The sequence below is a fragment of the Drosophila takahashii genome, chromosome 2R (genome assembly GCF_030179915.1).
Source record: "Drosophila takahashii strain IR98-3 E-12201 chromosome 2R, DtakHiC1v2, whole genome shotgun sequence".
NCBI lineage: Eukaryota > Metazoa > Arthropoda > Insecta > Diptera > Drosophilidae > Drosophila > Drosophila takahashii.
The window spans coordinates 35,260,372-35,283,435 of record NC_091679.1 but is presented as its reverse complement, the minus strand read 5'-3'; the positions used below and the strand labels follow the sequence as shown (position 1 = coordinate 35,283,435).

The 23,064-nt window shown below is 41.3% G+C and overlaps 3 protein-coding genes and 2 long non-coding RNA genes across 7 annotated transcripts in view; 2 read left to right on the top strand and 3 right to left on the bottom strand.

Annotated features, from left to right (window-relative positions):
• Epac (Exchange protein directly activated by cAMP) overlaps nucleotides 1–9,652 on the bottom strand; it is a 38,539-nt gene extending 28,887 nt beyond the window's left edge. Inside the window, exons 1-4 of the mRNA XM_017148350.3 lie at nucleotides 9,328–9,652; nucleotides 7,580–8,093; nucleotides 1,677–1,819; nucleotides 1,507–1,601 (exon numbers count right to left, since the gene is read on the bottom strand). Of these exons, the coding sequence (XP_017003839.2) occupies nucleotides 1,507–1,601; nucleotides 1,677–1,819; nucleotides 7,580–7,614 (273 nt within the window). The 5' untranslated portion in view covers nucleotides 7,615–8,093; nucleotides 9,328–9,652. The remainder of the gene's footprint in view (nucleotides 1–1,506; nucleotides 1,602–1,676; nucleotides 1,820–7,579; nucleotides 8,094–9,327) is intronic.
• Nucleotides 363–1,513, top strand: LOC138912812 (uncharacterized). Its single transcript, XR_011418371.1, has 3 exons — nucleotides 363–555; nucleotides 621–817; nucleotides 886–1,513. It is a non-coding gene; the product is annotated as an uncharacterized lncRNA (long non-coding RNA).
• Nucleotides 9,653–10,658: 1,006 nt separating the features above from the next.
• On the bottom strand, nucleotides 10,659–16,123 carry LOC138912498 (uncharacterized). Of its 3 annotated transcripts, none has more exons than XR_011418054.1 (4): nucleotides 15,924–16,123; nucleotides 15,722–15,861; nucleotides 15,630–15,662; nucleotides 10,659–10,807 (listed from the first exon to the last, which is right to left on the bottom strand). It is a non-coding gene; the product is annotated as an uncharacterized lncRNA (long non-coding RNA). The 3 variants fall into 3 exon arrangements; XR_011418053.1 differs by lacking the exon at nucleotides 10,659–10,807 and adding an exon at nucleotides 15,374–15,478; XR_011418052.1 differs by lacking the exon at nucleotides 10,659–10,807 and having other exon boundaries at nucleotides 15,489–15,662.
• Nucleotides 16,124–20,835: 4,712 nt separating this feature from the next.
• On the top strand, nucleotides 20,836–22,349 carry SdhB (Succinate dehydrogenase, subunit B (iron-sulfur)). Its single transcript, XM_017148427.3, has 3 exons — nucleotides 20,836–21,016; nucleotides 21,292–21,728; nucleotides 21,789–22,349. Exons 1-3 carry the CDS (start codon nucleotides 20,954–20,956, stop codon nucleotides 22,180–22,182), a joined length of 894 nt encoding a protein of 297 aa, XP_017003916.2. The 5' UTR covers nucleotides 20,836–20,953; the 3' UTR covers nucleotides 22,183–22,349.
• LOC108061961 (anaphase-promoting complex subunit 15A) lies at nucleotides 22,245–22,954 on the bottom strand. The gene is made up of 3 exons (XM_070213189.1): nucleotides 22,743–22,954; nucleotides 22,595–22,682; nucleotides 22,245–22,533 (listed from the first exon to the last, which is right to left on the bottom strand). Exons 1-3 carry the CDS (start codon nucleotides 22,869–22,871, stop codon nucleotides 22,394–22,396), a joined length of 357 nt encoding a protein of 118 aa, XP_070069290.1. The 5' UTR covers nucleotides 22,872–22,954; the 3' UTR covers nucleotides 22,245–22,393.
• Nucleotides 22,955–23,064: the final 110 nt, after the last annotated feature.

Genomic DNA, 23,064 nt, shown 5'->3' with positions numbered 1-23,064 from the left:
GAAAAATTATGCAAAAACAAATAAAAGGCAGCGGGAAAATGGGGTCAACGAAGATGTCAACAGGAAGCAATCGCTTTGATAAACCGGAGCAAATGGAAAGTTTTATGTAAAAACGGTTCTCTCCTATATTTAATGCTACATACTTCTTAAATTTTAAAATCTATATTTTACTTATTGAATGTCTTGGAATAACACAGTAATAATTTATGTGGCTATTCTTCGTAATTCTACATTACTTTTGGGAAAAACAAAAAGTGTAATCCACTTAGCAAATATTTGAATCACTTTTTTTTTAAATCGTCAAAACATTGATTTTATAGATTTGATCGGCAATCGATTTAAAATTGTAAATCAAACTTAGCACTCCATTTTCGTACAATTCCTTGCTTTGTCTTGAAACATAGGAATAAGGTTTTATGCTAAAGCCGGAAATTGTTTTGTGTTTTTTCGTCGTTATTCTCTTCGAAGATATTGCTCAGACGACTGTTTTCAACTTTAAAGAGTGCATAAGAACACCCAGATATGAGTAAAAGATACATCCATATTTACGGACAGGTAAATTTTTCAGGTGGAAATTTCCCAGAAAAAAAGTCACATTGATGGAATTACAACCGAAGCAGAGGACGAAAAGGAATCGAAGGATGTTTGCTCCTAATGAAATCATCTTGATTAAAGGAATCCTTTGCGGGCGATACCAAAAAAGGATTGCACAACATTTCGTCCTCATCTGCAGCACCATCTTCACACCACCTTGCCACCAGTACCGCCAGTGCAATTTCCATAGCCACACACTCGACAGGCCACAGTCACCATATTAGTAAGTTGAGGTCAGGCATGCTGCCACTGTCATGCCCCACTTAACCATAAATACTCGAATTTCCATAGATGCCACTCGTGCACGGAGAGGACTACGAGGACTGCGAGGACCACGAGGAGGAGCTTCAGACCAATTCGGACCATTTCAATTAGCAGACACCTCTCTGAACAGGCCCCGCAAAATGAACTCGGCCATAGCGAAATGCACATGTATTCGTGGATATCGCTCACATATGTACTCGAACATTCAGAACATTGGGCTGGAAAAAACTGCTGGCCAATATCCTGGCGGAAATTAATGTTGCTGCGGCAAGCACAATGCCAGAAGGAGGGAAAGAAAATGGAACGGAAAAAAATGGAATGCCACAAACCGATATGATTCGCCGGAGGGGGTGGAAGGCGCGGGGGATGCCCGGCCTTTCGTCGTTGTCAGCAGTTCCTTTTTCCTGCCGTTCACATCGATGGATAAAGAGAAAGGGGGCTTAGACCGCAGCCCCCACTCGAATAGCCCCCGTCAATAGATTCCACAACCGAAATCGAAATCCCCGGAATATTGAACGTGCACAGCGCATCGGATATGCAACACGGCGGGGATGCCGCATAATCGCTATCAATTATATTGCTCAGCACGGCATTGTCTGGCACTCTGGGGCACTCTGACAGAACCTCCTGCTGTAAACAAGGACTTACCTTGCCATCGGCATCGGCATGGGCATGGTAACGGACCTCCAGCGACCCACCGAGTACCGCATACCAGAAACGGCCCTGTTCTCCGGCGCGAAAAACTGAGGGATGAGAGGATGAAAATTGTTTGTTAGCCACCTCCGCTGCATGCCAAGTCCCCTCAGTCCAACACTCACGAGTCACTCCCTTCTCCAGGTCCTCGTAAAATCCGCACATGGCCAACTGCTGGAGCGCAGATCCCGGAAGGCGACACAGTGGCTCAACGCGACGCAGGCGGCACGAAATGAGCTCCACATCACGCAAGTTTCGGTCGCAAGGACTGAAAAAGGGTATTTTTATTAATGGTTGGGCATCATTATTTACTCTTAAAATTTACGGGCATGTTATTTAGGCTCTAAGCAAACAAATATTGACATTTTAAATTTAATATTAGGTACTTTTTATTCCAATTAACAGAAATTTTCCAAAAAAACTTGTTAGAACAACAAAAAATAAAAAAAATTAATTTTATTGTTTTATTCAGGTGGAATTTTTTAAATTTTTAAAAAGGCAGTGATATTTTATTTCTATAATTTAATTATGGACATTTAACGGGAATTAATCTAATTTGTGTTGCGTATCGTTTAAATTAAATTTATTTTATCACTATGGACGGCAGTCCATGTAGTGACGAAGCGCACCAGGAGAGTGTGCGAAGGCGACTACTATATATACACGAAAAAATGAAAATCTACTGTGATGGTCCGATCATAATGAATGATACACCTATCGAAAGGTATTGCGAAAACTAACAGGATTGCATACCAAGACTTTAAGAAAATCAATTGGCTTGGGAGAGAGAGCGGTGAAAGTGAAAAAGTGAAAATTTCGAAATTTGGAGCTGTTAGGGCCGGTGGGGATAAATGCCCCCTCGCAATGTTTTAGTTGTATTCCTTTTAAAAATACCCGTCGAATGAGGGGTCATTTGTCAAAATCCGACGCTCCGTTCAAAAGTTATAGCCAAAATAAGATTTTCTTCGTCTTCCCAAAATTAAAATTTAATTCTGTTTGTCAGTTTGTCAGTTTGTCAGTTTGTCAGTTTGTCCAAAACATGTTTTTTAAGTTTTGAAAATTTTATATGACGTTCATCACATCGATATAAAAAACTTTTGTTCTACCACTTTTGGAAAAACTCGCTAGTTTAGCGGGAAAACAGCTATAAATAGCTAAAATTAGGAAAGCCGTAACTTCTATACTACTAAAGCTACAGACTTGTGCTGCATCTCGTTTGAAAGGTATTTTTAAATGCTATAAACGCCACTTATATGTAATTTGTGTAAAAGTAATAGTTAAAAAAATATGAACAAAAGACAATTTTTTAAAACTTTTTTTTTAGCTTTTTTTTATTTTTCTCAAAAACGGCTCTAACGATTTTCTTTAAAACTTTAAACTGTATAGCCCTTGAGATTACTTAAATTTTGGTACATAGCACATTACTGTAAAAAGTCACGTTTAAAAGTTATTTTTATACGAAAATAGCCACTTTTGCCAGCTCGAACAATTAACGCTCCCTGAGTATTGAATTTTGTGTGAGGGTATCCGAACTGTACTTTAGGGTCATGGAATCAGTAAATTTGCACTTAAGAGTTCCATATAGGAATCTTTTGTTCTACGACTTTTGGAAAAAGCCGCTACTTTAGCGGGAAAAAGCTAAAAATAGCTAAATTTCGTTAGTTTGTAAGTTCTACACTACTAAAGGTACAGACATGTGCTATACCTCGTTTAAAAGGTATTTTGAAATACTTCAACGCCTTTTTAAATTAATTCGTTAAAATACAATAGTTTAAAAATTATGATTTATGACCAATTTAAATTTACATGTTTATATTAGCACCTATGAGTGCAAAAGTAAACAAACAAAAACTTCTGATATCAAATAAAAACACCTCTAAACGAGGTAAAAAACTAGTGACGAACGCACCATCAACATACAAAAGTTCTGATATCAACATTTGTGACGAAAAATTATTACACTCGTCATTAAATAGACTTTCTAATATTTTCTCATTCGGCACGCTGCAATAGAAAATGCCTGTGAAGGGAAAAAGGGTGGAATAGTTTGCTAGGGCGGGCCGAATGTGAAAATATTAGAAAGTCTATTTAATGACGAGTGTAATAATTTTTCGTCACAAATGTTGATATCAGAACTTTTGTATGTTGATGGTGCGTTCGTCACTAGTTTTTTACCTCGTTTAGAGGTGTTTTTATTTGATAGAAAACACTACCGGGAAATCCATAAAATTAATTCTTCACTCAAATTATGTTCTTTAAATTTGGGAAAAATAAAATAAAGTAAATTAGTCCTTGAGTAATAAATTCTGCGAATTGAGCCCAAGCTAGTTGAACAATAGACAGCAATAAAGCAAGAGGGAACTCAGAAAAGAAATATAACGAGTATTTTGCATTTATAATTTACTGACTCTATGCAAAGCACTGCACTTGGGATTTTTCTATTTTCGGTCGCCGGACAAGGCCATAAACTGAATAAAAAAGAGAAGCGATGGGAAAGCAAAGGAAAGTATTAGTTCAACAATAAACTCAAATTAAAAATTCCAGTGTCATTTGTGCATGGTTTGTGCGCGCATTAAATATGCAAATTCTATTTTTTCTCTGTCGTCTCTGTCCGTCTGTGTGCGAGTCAATTGAAAAATGAATAAATAAATATAAGTCTTTCCGGGCAAGCATCTGCAGGAAACGGAAGCCCACCCAGGAAAATGAGAAGAAAGGGAAACAAAAACAAAAAGTTGAAGCAGTGAAAGCCAAGCAGCAACTAATTGCATAAAATAAAAAGTTTAGCGGTGCAACCTAATAAACACGGTAGAATTCTTCTTTTAAAGACGGTTTTAAGTATCCGAAGTAAGTTAGTTTTCTAATCTTAAAGATTTTTTTTAATGTTTATGGCAAAATGAATAAAAAAAACTTTTTTTTAGTTTGTCAGTTTAATAAGTTCCATTTAGTTATCTTATATTTCTGCCGGTATTAATTTTCAACTTCTAGTGCCATTTTCCATTAAATTTATAAGGTATAGTAAAATAAATAATCTTTAGTAATTATACGATGTTGCAACTCTTTTGTATAAAAAAGTTACCAAAAGTATATCCTCTTTGTTGCCATGTTACCAAAAGTTGTAGACTTTATTTAAACGAACATTCGCCCACAATAAATCCATCAGGAGCCCCCACATTAAAGACTCCTTGCTGAGCTTCCGCCTAATTAAAAATTCCATAAAATTCTGAGAGAATGGGTAAGTCCGGGCGGAGGAAAGGAATCGAAGAAGGAGGTGGACCGGGTGAACAGGGTGAACTGCTCCAGCTTGCAGACAAAGGCTGCTTGCAAATCAGAAGTGAAACACAAGTTGGCCTTCGCCGGGGCATCATCTGCATTGAGGGCTACTTTTGCAGCGAGACGTCTACTTTTTGGCGCAGCCGTTGAACAACTTTCAGTTGGATAGCTGGCTGGCTGGCTGGCTGCTGGAGGTAAGCGGCTGTCTTGCCTGGCTCATACATAATTCATTCGCCAGTAGAAGCGGCAATTTCGGCAAACCAAGGAACGCCAACTGGGGGGATGATGCCGCCCCGGTGCCAACTGGGTTTCTGGGCTTGTCGTTAACCAAACAGTCGGGTCCTAAGTGCTATCGTGGGGGAGGGAAGGAAGGGAAGGGGTCCTCAGGGTGGACCAAAAAGCCGGAAGCGCGTTGGGGCGCATCCTAGGCAGAGGCAGCCAGCCAACCCGTGGCTCGTTGTTTATTATAATGGTTTTTGCGGTTTTTAGGCACACGCCCCGAAAGTTTAGTTTAGGAATTTTGTAATTGCCGTGCCGGCGATTCGTCAGCCTTAAAGATACCCGCTAAATTGCGGGCATACATTAAAGCCTGCTATCGCGGCACACGTGGCGTATGATAAATGTCTGGTGGCACTTGTGAGTAAGACGACTGTTCGCCGGAAGGCCATCAATATCAATTGCTGTCTGGCTTTGCCACTTTACGCTTTACGAACTGCGATTACCTTGCCTTTGCCAGGGATTCGTTCGCAGGATTCATTGGCTCTTTCGTTTGCATTTGTCCTTGCAAAGGTGTGGAGGTGTGCTTAAGCCCAGATCGCTCTTGATAAGCCGAATTACCAGGCCGCGTGACTTGCCCTTAAGGCTGCTGCTGCTGCTGCTGGGACCTGTGCCATTAATTCTGGCCCCAAATTAAATCATTTATTTTGTTAGGTTTCACTGAGTGCCAGGCCATTTGTATTAAATGCAGAATGACTTGCCTGCCGTGGGGGAAAAGTGCCGGAGCCATTAGGAAATGCTGAAATCGTTGCGAAAGTCATCTGGGAAAGGGATGTGATTATTAAGTTAGTTACGTTAGGTTCTGCAGCCTCGGCCGTTGCAACTCGGTGCTCCCTCTTTGAGCGGGGCAAACAAAAGGCAGCGAATTGCAAATATTTGCCGCAGGCACACAGCAAACTGTTTGCTTTAAGCCTTTGCCACTTGACCTTTCTTTTTTGCCGCTGCTGCGCGCAGTCACATGAGTGCCCGCTGACCCCTGACCCCTGCCTCCGTGCGGGAGAAGCGTTTAAGCGTTGACAGAGCATGAAATTCGAAGAGATTGCCCCGTGATTGATGGTGTGGAGGCGGACCAGGGGCAGTGGCACGCCCCTTTCGGATACCAGCAATGAAATATAAGGACACTCCGCAATAATACACAGAATGTGCCGCAGAACTGAGCAGTCGCTGGGTCGGTAATGGTGGCACTCACTCGTCAAGTGATTCTCCCAGCTGAAATCTAGCAAATTGCATCAAGTGGTTTCCTGTGAAGGAATGTGTGTTGGATACTCGACCATTTACGCTTGAACAAATTGATTTGGACACACAAAAAACGAGCAACGTTGATTTATTTGCAAAAGTTCATTCTTATTTGGATTTAAAATTATACATCTGGCTTTAGTGATATAATTGCATTATTAATAAACTGAAAACAGCTGCAAAAACACAAAAATCAATATATTCTTGAATACTTTTTCCCATTTTTTTTTTTAAAGTGATTCCAGTTTTTGGGGATTTTAACCGCATTAACTGGTGTCATCAGGGTTTAGAAACCACAACCACCGGTGAAATAGATAAATTTCATATTCCATTTCCATTCCATTTCATAATACAAAATGTTTGAAGTTTTCTATTTTCAGAGAAAGGATTTTTGATGATTTAATTCCAATCAATAATATATTTCATTCATATTTAATTTAATGCTGTCACAAAAATTCCACCTGATATGATGAAAAGATAATAATTAAATATTACAATTTTATTCTGATGAAATGTCAGTTAATCATACTTTGAAATATAAATATTAATTGGTTTTTTTTTTGGTAATAATCATTAACATTATTCCGTGACTTTATAAAAATGTAATAAATATTCATAACATGTTTTAAATGTCATAATTAAATATTTTCCGCCTCTTTAAAAGTAATCCATTTGTGTGCGCTCTGTTATTCTTTCATTAAATTTCGGTTTCCAGTTCAAGCCTGATGATATAATTGTTTTGCCAATGGAATTGGTATTGAGATTTAATAAAGCGGATAATTCGTGGCAGGCCGTGTCCACAATATGGATTGGCCTTTTGCCAGCCAGCGATGAAGATGATGGAGGGAGATCGAGTGGGACGCAGATGTTGGTTCTTGACAAATGAATGTAGAGCATGACGGTAACATTTTAAAATGTTTCGCTTCTCGTTCTTGTTTTGTTTGTACTCCACGTCGGGCTTTTCATTTAACGTGCATGTGTGTACGTGTCTTCTCTGGGAAAACAAGAGGAAAGGAGCTTGTGCACTCGACTTGAAAATGTGTCTGAAAATTTAAGACATTGTGCAGCATTCGAGAGAGAATTCAATTTGATTCTCGGAAACTTGGGGCTTGAGCCAAAAACTTATAATTTAAATTACGAAAAAGTTTCTCATTTCAATGGGAGCTTAGCTCTAATTAAATTGCTTTGCCTGCCTGCAAAAGTATGCTATAAATAAAGCGGAAAAATGAAAGAACATTCCACTCACCGTTTGTCCATTGCAGTTATCCATTCCATAGCCATGTTTGGTTTTTCTTAATTAAATTCCGATTTGCGCGATTAGTTTTGTCGTTTTAAAAATTAATATAAATTATTAAAAGCACATTGCTCTGGCGCGCCGCAACTTTGAGCAGAAAACATAAATCGAAGCGGAGGGAGAGTCCAAAGTTGTGCAAATTAATGCCGCATTGCGGGCCAGGAAAGCGAAATCAAAATACCGGAAAATGGCGGCCTCTCGCAGTCACTTTGTCGTCACCTCAAATCGCGATGTTGCCTTCAATTTGCGATTCCCTTTGAGTGGGAGCACGCCATTCCAGTTTTTGCAGCCCTTTCAGACGGCTTAGACCAGCATCGCACTCGAAATCCGCTTTTCGGAGCGACAGAGCGAGTGCCTTTCAAGTTTGGGCCAAAGGGTAAGCGAACGTAACTTGTTGATTAAGCGAAAGTTCCGAAATAGATTTGAATTTGAGTTTCCGCCGGCTGACGCTGGGGATTCCGTGCAGCTGCAAAGTTAAATGGGGCAAATGTGAGTCTGAGCTTGCTGTAGACCAAAAACTAAATTCCAAATTCAGTGCAAAGTAAGTGTAAGCTAGCCTTGGGCTTCTGCAAATGGAATCTAATATAATTTATATAGAATGCCAAAAGCAGATGTAAAAGTTTTCCTCTTTCATGCATTTTTTTCAGCTACAAACTAATGTGGATTGCTATTGTTGGACTTGCCAAAAAGGGTTTTCCCAGCGTCTAACGTCCCTCTGCCGACTGCTGACAGCTGCCCAGAAGGCCCCAGTGTGTGTAGACTTGTGGGTATCTGTGTCCCCCAACAAAAGCAAATGTTATGAATAAGCTTTGATGCGAGCACCGACGGCAGAGGAGATGATGTGGCCAGAGGGGCTGAACCAACAAACTGTCGAGGCTCTAATCTAACAATAGTTTCCGAGATAACAATAGATTACTCCACACACGGCGTATACTTAATGCGCTGTCAATGGGCATACTGATTTCCCAGAATACCAAAATCCAGATCATATAGCATACACGATCTCCGCCCGAAGCAACCAATTGTTTACCCATTCGCTTCACTATCTAAATAACCAATATAATGGCTGCGTATTTTATTTCTGCGTCAATGGAAAACCATTATTTATGCCACTCCATCAGAAGTGCAGTGTCATTCGTGCAGGAAGAACAATTACACGAGTGTCGGCAAGATGAGCCATCAGTTAAGGTATGAATAATTAAGTATACGCCACCTTGGCCAGCGAAGGCGCCCCAATGTATGCCACGTTCTCTGACGTGTCGCTCGCTAGCTGGCTGCACGTATGTAAAATGCGACAAAGGCCCACGGGGAGATAAGAGCGATATTGTCGATATTCCGTTCTGCGTGGGCGCTGACTCGATAAGAGTCCACTATCGGACGTGTTCCGCAAATGGCCGAGTTTCAGCCTTTGCCACCCCAAATGCAATTAGTATCCGGAATGGAGGTAACCCATGAACGAAAAACACTGGGGAAATGGGTTGAGCAAGTTTTGAAATCGCTCAGGAAACAGATGTTTCATGTAATTTCCACTTTAGGGGCTTCAAACTTAGTTTTTAATTAAGCAACCCACTGAAAGCAAAACTTTGAGCAGCCACAATAAATGTGATTTAACTTTCCACTGCAGTCGTTGCTAAGAGAGGAAAACTTAGCCATTTAGCTTGGTCATTGTGTGAGCAATCAAAATGAATCCAAGTACTTACGCATCCTCTAAGCGAAATAAAGGATCAGAAGATGCAAGTAACGGGAGATGCGGGAGAGCCGAACCGAAAAACGAAGTTTCAGAAACTCAAGCCAAAAACCAAATTAGATCTAGATTTAAGTTTCCAGTTATCACGAAAAAGCAACGAAAAATTCACTGATAACGCGAAACACCGGAACTTAACGAATACTAAAAACCGAGCTGACTTAAAACCGGATATTGAAATCAAGCACTTTTTTAAATGTTCTCAAGCACTTGGTATATACAGTTTTTGGGTAAACATCTCAGTTCTGAACTTCTACTGAACCGCTGGCCCGTCCGTTTCATTTGGTAGTCGCGTCGCAACTGTTTGGCCGATTTCCGATTCCCGACTTCCGAGCGAGGTTCTTTTGGGCTCTCTTCACCACGCTCCTGTCCTGCGCCTCACAGGTGAGTTTCCCGGAGCAGGCGGTGGGCTGTGGGCGGTGGGCAGGAGTCGTGGTGGGTTCGGTTCTGGCCGCCTTGGCTGGGCGGTTTGTTGAAAATTACTCATTGCCGATGACTGCAGTGTTGACGGCTGCGGTGCGGTATTTTTGGCCTTGTTGTTTTGCCACCCCAAGCTCACTCCTCCATTCACATATTTTGGCGGGTTTTTTTAGCAACAAGTTTGACAAATCCTCTGCACAGTGGTACAATTTGTTTAACAAGGTCGTCAAAATTCGTAAAAATCATTTCATTTAGGTGAAAAATTGTAAGTTATTAAAATCTAAAATCTATAGATTTTAACTTTTAAAAAACTTTAATTGGTTTTATTTTTAAATTTATTAAAATTATTTTGATATCTTTAGAAAACCATTACTGGTATTCCATTAGAGTCTATAATAATATTTGAGTACAATTCAAGGACATTATAGCAAACTCTATATGGTCAGCATAAACAAGTTGATTTGTTCTTGCAAAATTGTATAAAAATAGATGACTTTGAAAATATTTATCTAACATCACTTTAAGCGACCATATAGAATATTTAAAGAAACAAATTTCGACTGGGAAATTGGACACCATATTTTTTATTTATCTTAACTATCTAAAGCAAAATTACAATCAAACTCTAAAAACGGGTGAAAAAATTGAACTTATAGTACTATGCCTTTTTTCTTATCATTATGTTAAACTGAAAGTAGGGTTCAAACCTTGAAAATATTTCAAAATTCAGAGTTTAAAGCGTTCTTTAAATTAAGCATGGGGAGGAGAAAACGGCTCTTAGTTCCTTTAAAAATCCCAATTAGTTATTTATTTATCTTCTCGAATATTTTACCTGCCCCAATCAGCATGTTTCGGCAACATTTGTTGCTCGCTCTCCTCTCCATTATTTTTATCCGTGGAGCAACAAACTGTTGAGCGTGATTTTGGTGAGTCGTCGCAGAGGGTGAGCACTTCAACAGGCAAGTGTCCGTCCATTCGGCATTCGGACTGACAGCCCACGACCATCATACACTTGCCTGAAATTGCACATAAAATGGAATCGCAATGCGAAACAATCAACATGTCAATTAAATAATGCACACAGCCGACAGCGACAAAACTACGAGTAAATTTAATGGAGGGGAGTGCGTGGACATTCGGACTTTGGGACATTTGGACATTTTCGTGACGGTTTGTCACTGGCAGGAAAATGAATCAACCGATTCACTCGTGTGTTTCACCTGTAAAGGTACGAAAATGCAAAGCGTTTCTTTTGTTTTCCGCCCTGTTTTTCGCACTTTTTCCGGACGCCGTTGCTGTGGTCGCTGCCACAATATTTACGGCACTCTCGAGTGCCTTTATTTCCGCATGAATCATTCCCAGTTTCAGTTCCAGCTCCACAGCCTGCCCACAACGCGTATAAATTCTTGGCTCTTCCTTTTGCAGTGGGTGCACAGTGAGGAAAAACTTTGATATTGGGTGTATTAATGAGAATATAGGGGAGTTACAAAAGTATTTTTAATTCGAAGATCAAGTTAAATGAAGTAAAAACAAATTAATTTCTTAAGTTGTATGATATAATTAGTTTTTCCCCATCTAATACAATATTTTTCCCTGTGTTATAGATGTACTTTTGCTTTTTCATGGTGTCTGCCTGTCGCATTTTTTATGAGCTCGCCCCATGTCGACAGGACCATCATAGACATTTTTTCGGGCCGGCCATTCTAGAATGAAATTCCAGGAATTTTACGGCCGCTTTGCCTGTTGAATATGTCATCACTTGGTGGTGGCAGTTCGGTTCCTGTTCCTCGTCCATCAGTTGGCAGACAGAACAGCCCGACGGGTCGGTAATTATGATAAATGCGTTCTTAATAAACTCCGCTGGTGGGCGCGGCTGACTGGCGTTAAAGAGCTCGTCGGCTCAAGGCGACGGAGATCCTCCGTCAGACTTAATGCACTTTCCCTCCATTTCCATCGGCCAACGCATTGTGGCACCTTTACTAATGGCGCTTCCTGTCTCCCTGTCTTGGCCATTAGCGGAAAAGGCTGTTGCACATTGATCGACCCGACAACATTAACGTTGTTTTCAAAGTCCTTCTCGCCGTGGATTTTCCCGGGCACTCCGTCAGTTTGGCCAAAGCCAAAGCAAAAGCCGTTGGTACGTGTTTATGGCCCGATTGCACTGGGCCCCCACCTGCTGATGTCATTAGTATCAGGAGTCGCATGTGGGCGGGACAAGTCGTTACACTTGCTCTTTAGTTGCATTAACGGTTATTCAATCAGCGTTTAACGCAAATTGGCTATTAAAGCTGCCCCGAGTTCCTGTCCCCCAATCCCCCCGGTCACGCTTCATGCAAATGTTTGCGTATAATGGCCAAGTAATTTGATTAGCTGATAAATGAGGTAACGCTAACACACGTGCATGCAGGAACACACGGGTTATTGGCCATGTTATGACTAGCTAATAAGGCTCTCGCCTACATTATACACTCAGAAAAAAAATCGCCCTGAATTTTAGAAAATCGCCATACTTTTTAAGCCAAAGGCAGCTCGCCTTGCCTTTTAGAAAAAATATTTCTAAAAATTAGAAAAAAAATTTCTTAAATTTAGGGTTAGTTTTTGCAAAATTGAATAAGAAGAAGAAAAAAAAAATCGGGGAATCGGGAGTTATGCCGACTGGGTGGAGTCTGTCGGTGTGGGGTGTTGTTGTTGGGGTTCTCGTTTTTCAACTTATTTTTCTCTCCTCTATTTAAACACATGGATGACGTCACGATGCTTGTACACAAACACACTTTTAATCTTTAATTGTAACTGAAATAATAACTGAAATTATTATATTATTTATTAATGATAAACATAAAAATCAAATAACTTACTATCTTGAGAAAACCATTTTGGTCGCTCGCGGGATTCGAACCCCTTACCTCACAGTTTGCAGTCAAACACTCTACTAGCTGCGCCAGGGAAGCATCACGAGAGGCGCTGTACAAAGTACATTCTCATTCTGTTCTCTTGGGTTCTAGGTTTATACTCTTATTTATCCATTATGTGTGTGTTAGCTTACCTAAATCCTTATTTGTATTAAAGTATACATTTTAATGCGCAAAAAAAAAAAAAAAAGGACGCAAAAAATGTCCGCCTCGACGTGGGATCGAACACACGCTTCCGAATATAAGCGTAGAAAACAAATAATCCGCTCGCATTAGACCCCTAGGCTACCGATTGGGCCAATTTTCTAAAATGTAAGGCGATTTTTTCTTAGTTTGAAAGAAAAATTTCTGAATAACAGAAAATTTTTCTAAAAGTGGATAACAAGAGGAGTTGATCTAATCAGGGTAAGTTTTTCTTATTATTTAGAAAAATATTTCTGAAAAATAGAAATATTTTCTGAATTTCAAGGCGATTTTCAAAGTATGGCGATTTTCTAAAATTTAGGGCGATTTTTTTTCTGAGTGTAGTTTCAGCAAATTCCCATAGCTACACATTGCTGTGTAGTATACATCTGGGAACAACTTAAGTCACTCTTTGTGCGGATTTCTGGGTACTTGTATTGAATAGCTGTTTACAAGAACCAGAACAAGGAATTACATTTCCATAATCTCTAAGCTTATGTTGTAAGTTCATTACCTAGAATTTAACTCAGGTGCCTTAAACGACCTTAAAATGTGCCTGGCATCCACACCTTTACAGATTTTGTTAATGTGTAAATGCAATTTTCATTGTAATTTAATTTTAATACCAAATCTAGTACAAACTTTTTAAATCGGACCAATCATTAACGAGTTACGAGCAAATAATGCAATTTCCGCTAGGTGGCGCCAATTCAAGCGACTGCCTAGCTGCTTGCATATCTCCATCTCTCTCTTACTCGTTTAGCTAAGTAGCTCTTGCTTTTAAATAAATTTTAATAATTTACAACAGAAACTATGTAAAACCATCCTTATTTAAGCTTTTTATCTCTTATTCGCTATAATTGTTCGTAACTAAACAGAACGTGGTGCTCTAATGTAAACACTAAATTTGCACTAACGACAATCCCTGCCAAATCCCCGCAAATCAAAAGTTAATAGACGCAATGGAGTCTCTGTCATTTGCATTCAACCAAAAACTTGATTATCCGCGCGATTTGCGTGGCGCAATTGTGGGAGGACAGCCATCAGAGGATCAGAGGAGGGAATGTAGATGGGAATGGGCCAACTGTGTGCTTAATGAGCTCAGTGAAATGTGTGCTTAAAATTAACTTTTAGCCAACAAACTCGTCGCAGCAAATTGTCCCCGTTGCCGTTGCCGTCGCCTCGGTTGCTTTTAGCAGCTGTTGCTCAGCCAGACAACTTTCATGGCTCAAATTACGCATTCAATTCGGCAGGCAGCTCCGGCTGAAGCTCAAGCTCAACCCGACGAAGGGTTTTCTCGGTTGCCCGAGACTGCTTTAATAATTAAGTCTCTTGAAAATCAAGACATCGTGTCGGACAACAAAAGTCCCAGAGCAAAGACAAGTGGGGGTTTTACGTAGGAGGTCCTTGAAATTGTGCGAGAGGGGATTTCGCCAGGGGTCGACTTGCTGGCCATGTCATCTGCAAGCCAACATCCTGCGAATGCAGCCCCCCTTGGAGAACATTTCGTGACGGTAAAAAACTAATTTCTCGCTTTGTTGAGCATAATTTTATGCAATTGTTTTCTGATTAAATTCCAGAGTGAAAAGTGCCCCGTCAGACCCGCATGATGCCTGCCACTTGGCCGGTTGAATTTGCATTTCGGCCAGCTTTTCGTTCGGTTCTCGTCCGCTTGGCGGAAGCAACGCATTCGCAGTGCACTATTAATCGATTTTGGCATGGCTTTCAATGCGTTTTCATGAGCATCTTGCTGCAATTAAAACTCTCGTTATTTGCTGTCAGCCGGCGCCACAGGGCGGATGCTTGATGTTCAATTTGGACGTTAATCGCCCGATAATTGGATTAATTAATGGCCAGGCAGCGGAACGCCATTAATGGAAAACGACAATCCAGCCAAACACCCAAAGCTCACCCTCCACCCATCTTGCACCGCTATTTGCCACCTTGAGGTGGCAAGTTCAATGGCGTTCACCGCGGAACCTTAATGGGTTCTTCGACTGGGGGCAAAGGCAAACCGTATCGAATAGGGTGCATTGAACGGCGCACCAGCTGCCACAACCGACGGCATTGGGCAGCATGGAAAAAACGGAATTGGAAAACCGAAACCAATTTACATTCTGTTTACCTTTTCACCTGCACACCTCTGCGATGTACCAGTATCTGGTAACTACCTCTTTCTGTTTCCATGGAAAAGTCTCCGTTCTAAAGCCTTTCAGTGCAGTAATACAAATCGAAAACGACAACGAGATTCCCTTAAAAACTGTACATCACCGATATGGTGTCACAGAAATCTTTCCCAACCAAAGACGGTTGGTTTTATGAATTTTTGTACTTAAGAACCATTACGGATTTTTGTTGTAAAACATTTCGGTGACACCCCCGAACTTAAATCAACTAACCTTAAATAAATGTCATGTTATCTTGAACCCCACAATAACTTTGTTCTTTTTTTAACCTTTATTAGAACTGCATTTGAGTTTGCTACCGCAATCCGCAACCAATATGTAAATTATTTTTGTTATTATTGCTGCGCGTTTTTTACGAATTACGTTTACTTTTCGCTTGACATTTAACCAAATATAAGCCTGATTAACTCTGTAAAAAATGTTAAACCGTGAATAATATTGTTTCTGGGAAAAGTAAATTTATATTATTACACACAGTCGAGCAGTGCAAATATTTAATTTTAACTGAATAATGTTGACTTAACCATTTTAATTCAGCATTAGCAATTAAATCATCTTACCTCTGAACATTTTATACAAAGTAGGCTTCATACCTGAAAAAAGAGATTCACTATGCCTTTTACCTTAACGGGGTACTAAGGAGATCACTTACCCTTCGTCCCACAAGTGCAAATATTTCCCAGGTGTACCTTGCCCACCACTGACTTTCTGGCTCTTTCTTTTTCTGGCTCTGACTGGCTGGAATTTATCGCTTAACTCCACACAGCAGCGGAATGGTATGGGGATTTTTTGCTTTGAATGGGATAGGAAAGGCGTTGAAACTGAGTGTGTAAGTTTTAATTTTATTTTCTCACTTCATTTGGAGGGTTTTGCTTTGGCTCCGCATTTGTCGGGCGACTACAACACTTTACATACATTTGCATAAGCACTCCGGCAGTTTAAGCAAGCTGTCCGGGCAAGTTAATAAACGGGCTGTGCCCTTCTTGCTTGGCTGATTTTTGAGGGGCGAGCAGGAGGAAAAGCCTGGAAAACAGCACCGCCATTAAAGCCATCTCGCAGCAAGTTGAACGTGGCGTGCTTTTCTGGGCTCTTCGGGCTTTATGGGACAGGAATCTGATTGCGGATTGCGCCCAGGTGTGACGACGATGCCTGTCAGGCGGCTGATTATTTGTAGCTTATTGCGCTAATGCGACGCTTATCGCATGAAAATCGCATTAACATCATTTGGGGAGAAGCCTAAACGAAACGTCCTTGGACCTCCCAGCCACCGTTCTCCTCCAAGGCTGTTTGATTAGCCACGGCCCTTGCCCATAAACAAATATTGTGCAAATATCGCATTCGCTTGTGTGTTGTGCGTTGTGTTTATTGTCGGCTTGGCGCTTTGTTTGCTTATTTAATCAAGGCAGGCCGGCGGCCATTAAATGTACAAATATTGCCCAGGACTACGAGTTGTTTGTCCAGCGCAAATAAGCAGCATTTCCAAGGCTGACCGGCGCCCAGTTATCTTTGACCCACTGGCAGCTCACTTATTCATAAATACTTTCCTCGTAGTCGGGCGAATTAGTTTGAATTATTTACGCCTAGCCTGAGACGTTCATCAAGGACAAAAGTTGCACTATATTGAACATGGTTGGTTTATTGAAAGCAAATTAATGATGTTATTCGATATTAAATCTAAATAAACTTTGAAAAATATGGAACAAGAAAATAATTACATTAAAAATTAATTGAATTTGAAAAATTGATATAAAATAAATTATAATATTCTTTGTAAAAATAGATATTTCTAACCCAATTCTACTATCTATCACCAACTTTTTCCTAATAGCTTGTACGCTGTTCCACTTTATTGGCCCACATCCTTTTTCCGATTGTCAGGACATTTGGCCAGCTTTAACCTCGGTATTAAAGAGTGGCCTTGTATGATTTTGTGGACTCTTAACGGGCGACCCGACTTCACCACTTCATTTATGCCGCTCGTGCCTCGCACAACGACAGTAATACTAGAAACAACAGTATTGGCAGCAACAGGAGCAATAACGGCAGTCTGCCCTACGTGCCGCCATCCGAGATATCGTCCTGTGCGTGCCTCAAGGACCAGAAAAGAGAAAAAAAAATATAAAAAAACAAGAAAGGAAACTACAACAATGGGGAGCCTCTCGAACTGTCGCGCTTGATGCGCTTTTGATAACTTGTTTGATTTTGAGCCGCGTGACATCTTTGTTGCCGTCAACGGCCCTGTCGCTATCAGGTTGATAAATAGTTTCTCCGGCAACTCGACTATGCCGCGTGTTTTTACTACACCTTTCTCGTATTACAAGGGCCCTTGAGTTGGCTTAAATTAAAAAGCGTCTATCAACAGTTTTTCCCCTGGAAAATGCAAGCCGGACTGCTGCGTTGGATTGCCAACGGCAACAGTGGTGTTTTTTTTATGGAATTCTTTTTCATTTTGCAGTCAGGTGCCTGAATTCTCAGGCTCTGTCTGCCTCACTGAAGGAGAAGCTTTAAAATTTGCCCGCATTGAAGAACAAATAAAGCGGAAACATAAAAATTACGTCTCTCGACAGTTTTTTACATTCACGGCGGGCTTTACAATTTTAATACCTCATCTTAAAAACTCCAGAGATGTCTTAAGGATGTAAAGGTAACTTGAGTATCTATTTCATATTCTTTATGCTTTTTTTATATATACGCTCCTTTTCTCTTTAAAACTTTAATTGGGTACCAAGTATATCGAGAAAGAAACTACTCTTTATCAGTACAACAACATGTGCTTTCAATAGTTATACTGTATCCATTTATGATTTTTCCTGATATGAATACACATCTTTTAATAGAGGTTTCTTTTCATCCATATATTGGGGATGTCGGTTTGGCCCCACCTTCCTCCTACAAAACCTCTGAGGCTCGAAATGCCGAAATTTACCTTTTTAGAAACATAATTTTCCCAATTACCGTATTAATTTCGCCAAATACTCGAAATGGGAGTTAATTTTCGTTGATTTGCGGCCATTTTAATGACAGATTGAGTGTCGAGTGTACGACGAGCGCCCATCGATGCTTTCGGCGGGGATTTGTCCATAAATAATTCATCGAAACATGTAACAAAAGTGCGTCAAGTGGTCGCACCCACACCAGTGCCCGAATATTGGATTACATGAGGGGATGCGGACGCGTCTGTCGCTTTTTTTTTGCCGCACCAAAGTGGATGTCTATTTTTTATGGCACCCCGGGGAAATGACGTACTATGAATGCCGGTTTAATACACAAAACTTTGACAATATTGTCGCACAGTTAGCACGGATACACATACCATCCATAACAGCAGGGACAATAGACTTGTAGCCAGACAAATGTGCGAATAAAATTGCTATTTTTGTACCGCTTGCGTCTATTGTTAGCCAAGTTATTCAATCTCTTCACACCCCCCCACACACACACACACAGATGCACGGGAACGAATGGCAAATAAATGGTTGGTATATCAACAAATCGATCATTTTTCCGCAGTTAGGCCGAAATCATTGAGTGGCTGGAAGTTCGGCCATTAAGATTTAAAGCAAACAAATGCGGTGTGTATCTGCTTTCTGCTGTGGCCTGCGTCACTCCGAAAATGGCACACGCAAATAAAGTTAAGGGGCGGAAAACGGAAATCGGAAAACGGTAGGCGGGCTGAGGACCAGAACTGATTTATCAAGTGGCCACCCATTCCGGCTCATAAGCCATTCATTTAAGGGGCTTAGTTGCTGGCGGGCCCCATTGATTTCGGCCATCTTTCTCGGCTCGCAAAAGTAGGCAACAGTTGAGAAACAAGCCGCTCGCCCATTGATTAATTGCCGAACTTTCCTCAGACATTCGCATTTGCATTAGCAGCTCTTAAATTGAAATCAAAACAATCGTCTAGTTGCACAGGGAAAAAATATAAATAATAATTTATTATTGGCTATTAGTTATAGTAAATAATTTTAATGTACTGTTTTAAATATCCTTATTCTTTTCATAAATGTATGGAAAATTCATAAATATTAAATTTATTACTGACAATTATTCAGGTTAGTTTTATATGTCTAATATTATTCCAAAATAAACCTTTACTCCCTAACTTTTTCCCAGTGTCTGGGAGATAAATCTAAGACCTTCTTTTATGACCTCACTTTCGCCCCTTTGTGTTTCAACCGAATAAAAGCAGAGTACACAAATAAAATCCTTCGCTTTACTCTCCTCGTTTGGTTTTATTTAAGTTTCGCGCTCATTGTTTTTATTTGCTTTTAATAGGCGGACGATGAGGAGGAGTTGTGGCTTCTTGGTTGGGTCTGAATGCGGATTCAGTTGCCTTCCTTCGGTGGCAACTTTAGTGGCTGCCTGTGTTTGCTTTAACATTGAGAAACTTTTTTCCGCCGCTTTCTTCGCAGGCAGCGGCTCATAAAGCAAACTGGATACCCACTCTTACTTTTTACCTCACCTGGGGTTTTCCATTTCCTAGGTGCCAATGCGAGAGGCGGGGAGGAAAGAGTCCGGAAAAGTTTGCCCAACAACAAAAGGTCACTGAACAATTGACAAAGTCGTCGTGCTGTTGTCTCGGGGTTTGCCAAGCGCCATTTAAAAAGTTTTACATAATAGTTGGCCCAGGATCTTGGCAAGTACCCTTAAAGGTAGAGATTTCACAAATGCTGAAAAACAAAAACCAAGAAAAAAAATTAGGTGCACTTTCCACCTTTTAAATACCCTTTAGCCATTGCCCTCTTAAAAAATATTTTAACTTAAAATGGCTTGAAGGAATATTAGCAAACACGTTAACTCCATTACAAATTAATAAATAGCTTTGAACATATATATAGGTAAATATTTTAAGTACCCATAAACTAATTAGGTGGTTCAAAAATATACTTACTTGCTCTCTTTTCCTTCATACATATACTTTTTCTTGCTACAAATCTGAAAAAAGGGTATTTTTTGTACGAATAAGATGCAAAACATCAACTCAACGGCTTCTTTTGATGTTAAAATCCAATGAATACATACGTTCAATTAAAAGTTTTTGCTGTAAAGAACAGTTTATTGATCAACCCTAGTACTCTCACAAATAAATATAAAAATTCAATTAGTTTACGTTTTATATTTTCAAAAAGGGTTTCTTCTGAGCTGCAGTTAAAGGATAGCAAGAATGGCTTCGTAAATTAATTAAGTACAGCAGTCCGTCCACTTCACTTTTAAATGGGTAAAGTTTTTTTCAGAGTTTCAATCGGAATTTAAGGCTTTGTTCCGCATGAGTGCCGTCCACTTATTTTACCTCGTAGACAGTTAAAATATTTTTTTAACATTTCGACTACAGGTATAAAGTGAGATGTAGAACTTTTAAATTTAACTTAAGCATATTGCTTAATATATTGCTCATAGCATAAAATCGTATGAAGTGTAATCTACAACTTTTAAATTTAAATAATTGTTTAAGCAATAGAACCTCACAAAAACCGTAAGTTTCATCTATCAACATAAAAAAAAATTGTATAAAGCATTATTTGACGAGGAAGTAATAAATTTGGTTGTTAACTATTAAACAAAAAAAAACTTTAAAAATCTTTTCAAATAAGTATTATAACGACATTTATAAAGGTGTCCAAATAGGTAAATAGAATTATTGGTAGAATATAGTAACCCACTTTCAAATTCAAAAATAATAATCCGTTACGGCCAGTGTGGCCAGAGCCGCCATCTTTCCTGGTATACTTTAGTGCGTTTCCTCGGGGTCTTGCTCCGACGACGGTCACACTTTTTAGTTCGTGCAACTTTTGTACGCCAACAAGAAAACACTTATTTTGCTTCCAAGCAAATCGATAATTGCAAACGCAGTGCCGTTTCAATTGCAGCAGAAACCGCGACCAAAATGTTGGCAACCGAGGCGAGACAAATGCTGAGCCGCGTGGGAACCCTGGTGGCCAGGAACCAGGTGAGCGGAGGACGGGAAATCATCGCTCTTTTGGCCAGAATCCCGTGGGCGTGGGCGTGGGGGGTGCAGGCGGCTTTTGGGCCCGTGCAGTTATATAAGGCGGAAATCGGGGGTCCGGGAGATATAGACAAACGGCCAGACATGCAATCCCAAGCGTCGTAATTGGGGGAATTGCCAACGGCCATTGGCTGTTATGTAAACGTTTTTTCACTGGGCGGTTGACGGAAAATGGCTAAAACGTTATTAACTGATACCCTTTTTATTTCCCACACCAGCTGCGAACCATCAGCAATGGCACCGCCCAGCTGGAGCAGCAGGCGCAGCCCAAGGAGGCCCAGGAGCCGCAGATCAAGAAGTTCGAGATCTACCGCTGGAATCCGGACAACGCCGGCGAGAAGCCCTACATGCAGACCTACGAGGTGGACCTGCGCGAATGCGGGCCCATGGTGCTGGACGCATTGATCAAGATCAAGAACGAGGTGGACCCCACACTGACCTTCCGGCGCTCCTGCCGCGAGGGCATCTGCGGCTCCTGCGCCATGAACATCGGCGGCACCAACACGCTGGCCTGCATCAGCAAGATAGACATTAACACCTCCAAGTCGCTGAAGGTGTATCCGCTGCCCCACATGTATGTGGTGCGCGATTTGGTGCCGGACATGAACAACTTCTACGAGCAGTACCGCAACATCCAGCCCTGGCTGCAGCGCAAGTGAGTCGGATATCTTTATAGACTGGATAGCAATAACTAATCCCCCCTAATCCCCTGCAGGAACGAGGCCAGCGAGCAGAAGGGCAAGGCCCAGTATCTGCAGTCCGTCGAGGACCGCTCCAAGCTGGACGGCCTGTACGAGTGCATCCTGTGCGCCTGCTGCTCCACCTCGTGCCCCTCGTACTGGTGGAACGCCGAGAAGTACCTGGGCCCCGCCGTGCTGATGCAGGCCTATCGCTGGATCATCGACTCGCGCGACGAGAACTCCGCCGAGCGGCTGAGCAAGCTGAAGGACCCCTTCAGCGTCTACCGGTGCCACACGATCATGAACTGCACGCGCACCTGCCCCAAGGGCCTCAATCCCGGCCGGGCCATCGCCGAGATCAAGAAGCTGCTTTCGGGCCTGGCCTCCAAGCCGGCTCCCAAGCTGGAGACGGCGGCGCTGCACAAGTAGAGTGCCCGGTTTGTCCCCCGATGTCCTTAACCAGTGAGCCAGGCCTACGGAAACCAGCCAACTTGCTTACTATGTTTTTAATTTATTTAAGCCTAAAGTATCCGACACTTGTTATTACGGTTTGTAAAGGGAACAAGACGCGAAAATAAATAATTGTGTAACCACCAGCTTGAAAGCTCCGTAGATTACCGGCTACATTTAAGACCCAAATTCAGGGCGCTGTGGGCGAGGTCTCGTCGTTCATCTGGATGTCGTCGGCGGAGTAAAAGTCCTGGGTGACCGGGATGACGCGATCGTTGGTCTCGTCGTCCTCCTCGTCGTGACTGTCCGTATCCTCGCTGTCATCGTTGGCTAAAGGATAGGGATTAGTGGGTTAAGAGTGCTGTGGATGCAGTGCTCCCTCAAAACTCACCATCTTCGTCATCGGTTTCTATGCCGGGAATGGTGAGCATCTTGCCCAGCGGCTGGAGATCTGTTCCGGCTGTCTTGAGCGATTCCCGCTTCAGGGAAAATGAAAATATAGCAAGTAATACGGAAATCGGGGTCCTGAAAATGCTCACCCAGTTGCTGCGTTCGTCCTCGTAGCGCCGCGTCTGCGATTCCTCGTTGACGGAGGCAGGAGCCATGTCCAACCAGTAGCGATTCGCCACGGACACCTTGAGGGTGGGAAAGAACGGAATCATGGACATTTCGCGGAAAATTAAATCTGCAGTTTCCGATTTTTTGTTATTATTTCCCTGGACGCGTCTTCGGCGATCTGGCAACGCTGCAACAGAATGCGAAAAAAATACCGAATACAGGGACGTCGTCAGGGGGATTTTTGAAACAAAAAATTATATATTTTATTACAAAATAGTTTAGATAATAAAGAAAAACCAAGAA

Coding starts and splice junctions, on each gene's coding strand:
- SdhB (XM_017148427.3), top strand. CDS start 20,954: ATGTTGGCAACCGAGGCGAGACAAATGCTGAGCCGCGTGGGAACCCTG. Junction 21,017..21,291: donor CCCTGGTGGCCAGGAACCAG/GTGAGCGGAGGA, acceptor TTCCCACACCAG/CTGCGAACCATCAGCAATGG. Junction 21,729..21,788: donor CAGCCCTGGCTGCAGCGCAA/GTGAGTCGGATA, acceptor AATCCCCTGCAG/GAACGAGGCCAGCGAGCAGA.
- LOC108061961 (XM_070213189.1), bottom strand. CDS start 22,871: ATGTCCATGATTCCGTTCTTTCCCACCCTCAAGGTGTCCGTGGCGAAT. Junction 22,683..22,742: donor AGGACGAACGCAGCAACTGG/GTGAGCATTTTC, acceptor TTTTCCCTGAAG/CGGGAATCGCTCAAGACAGC. Junction 22,534..22,594: donor AGAAACCGATGACGAAGATG/GTGAGTTTTGAG, acceptor CCTATCCTTTAG/CCAACGATGACAGCGAGGAT.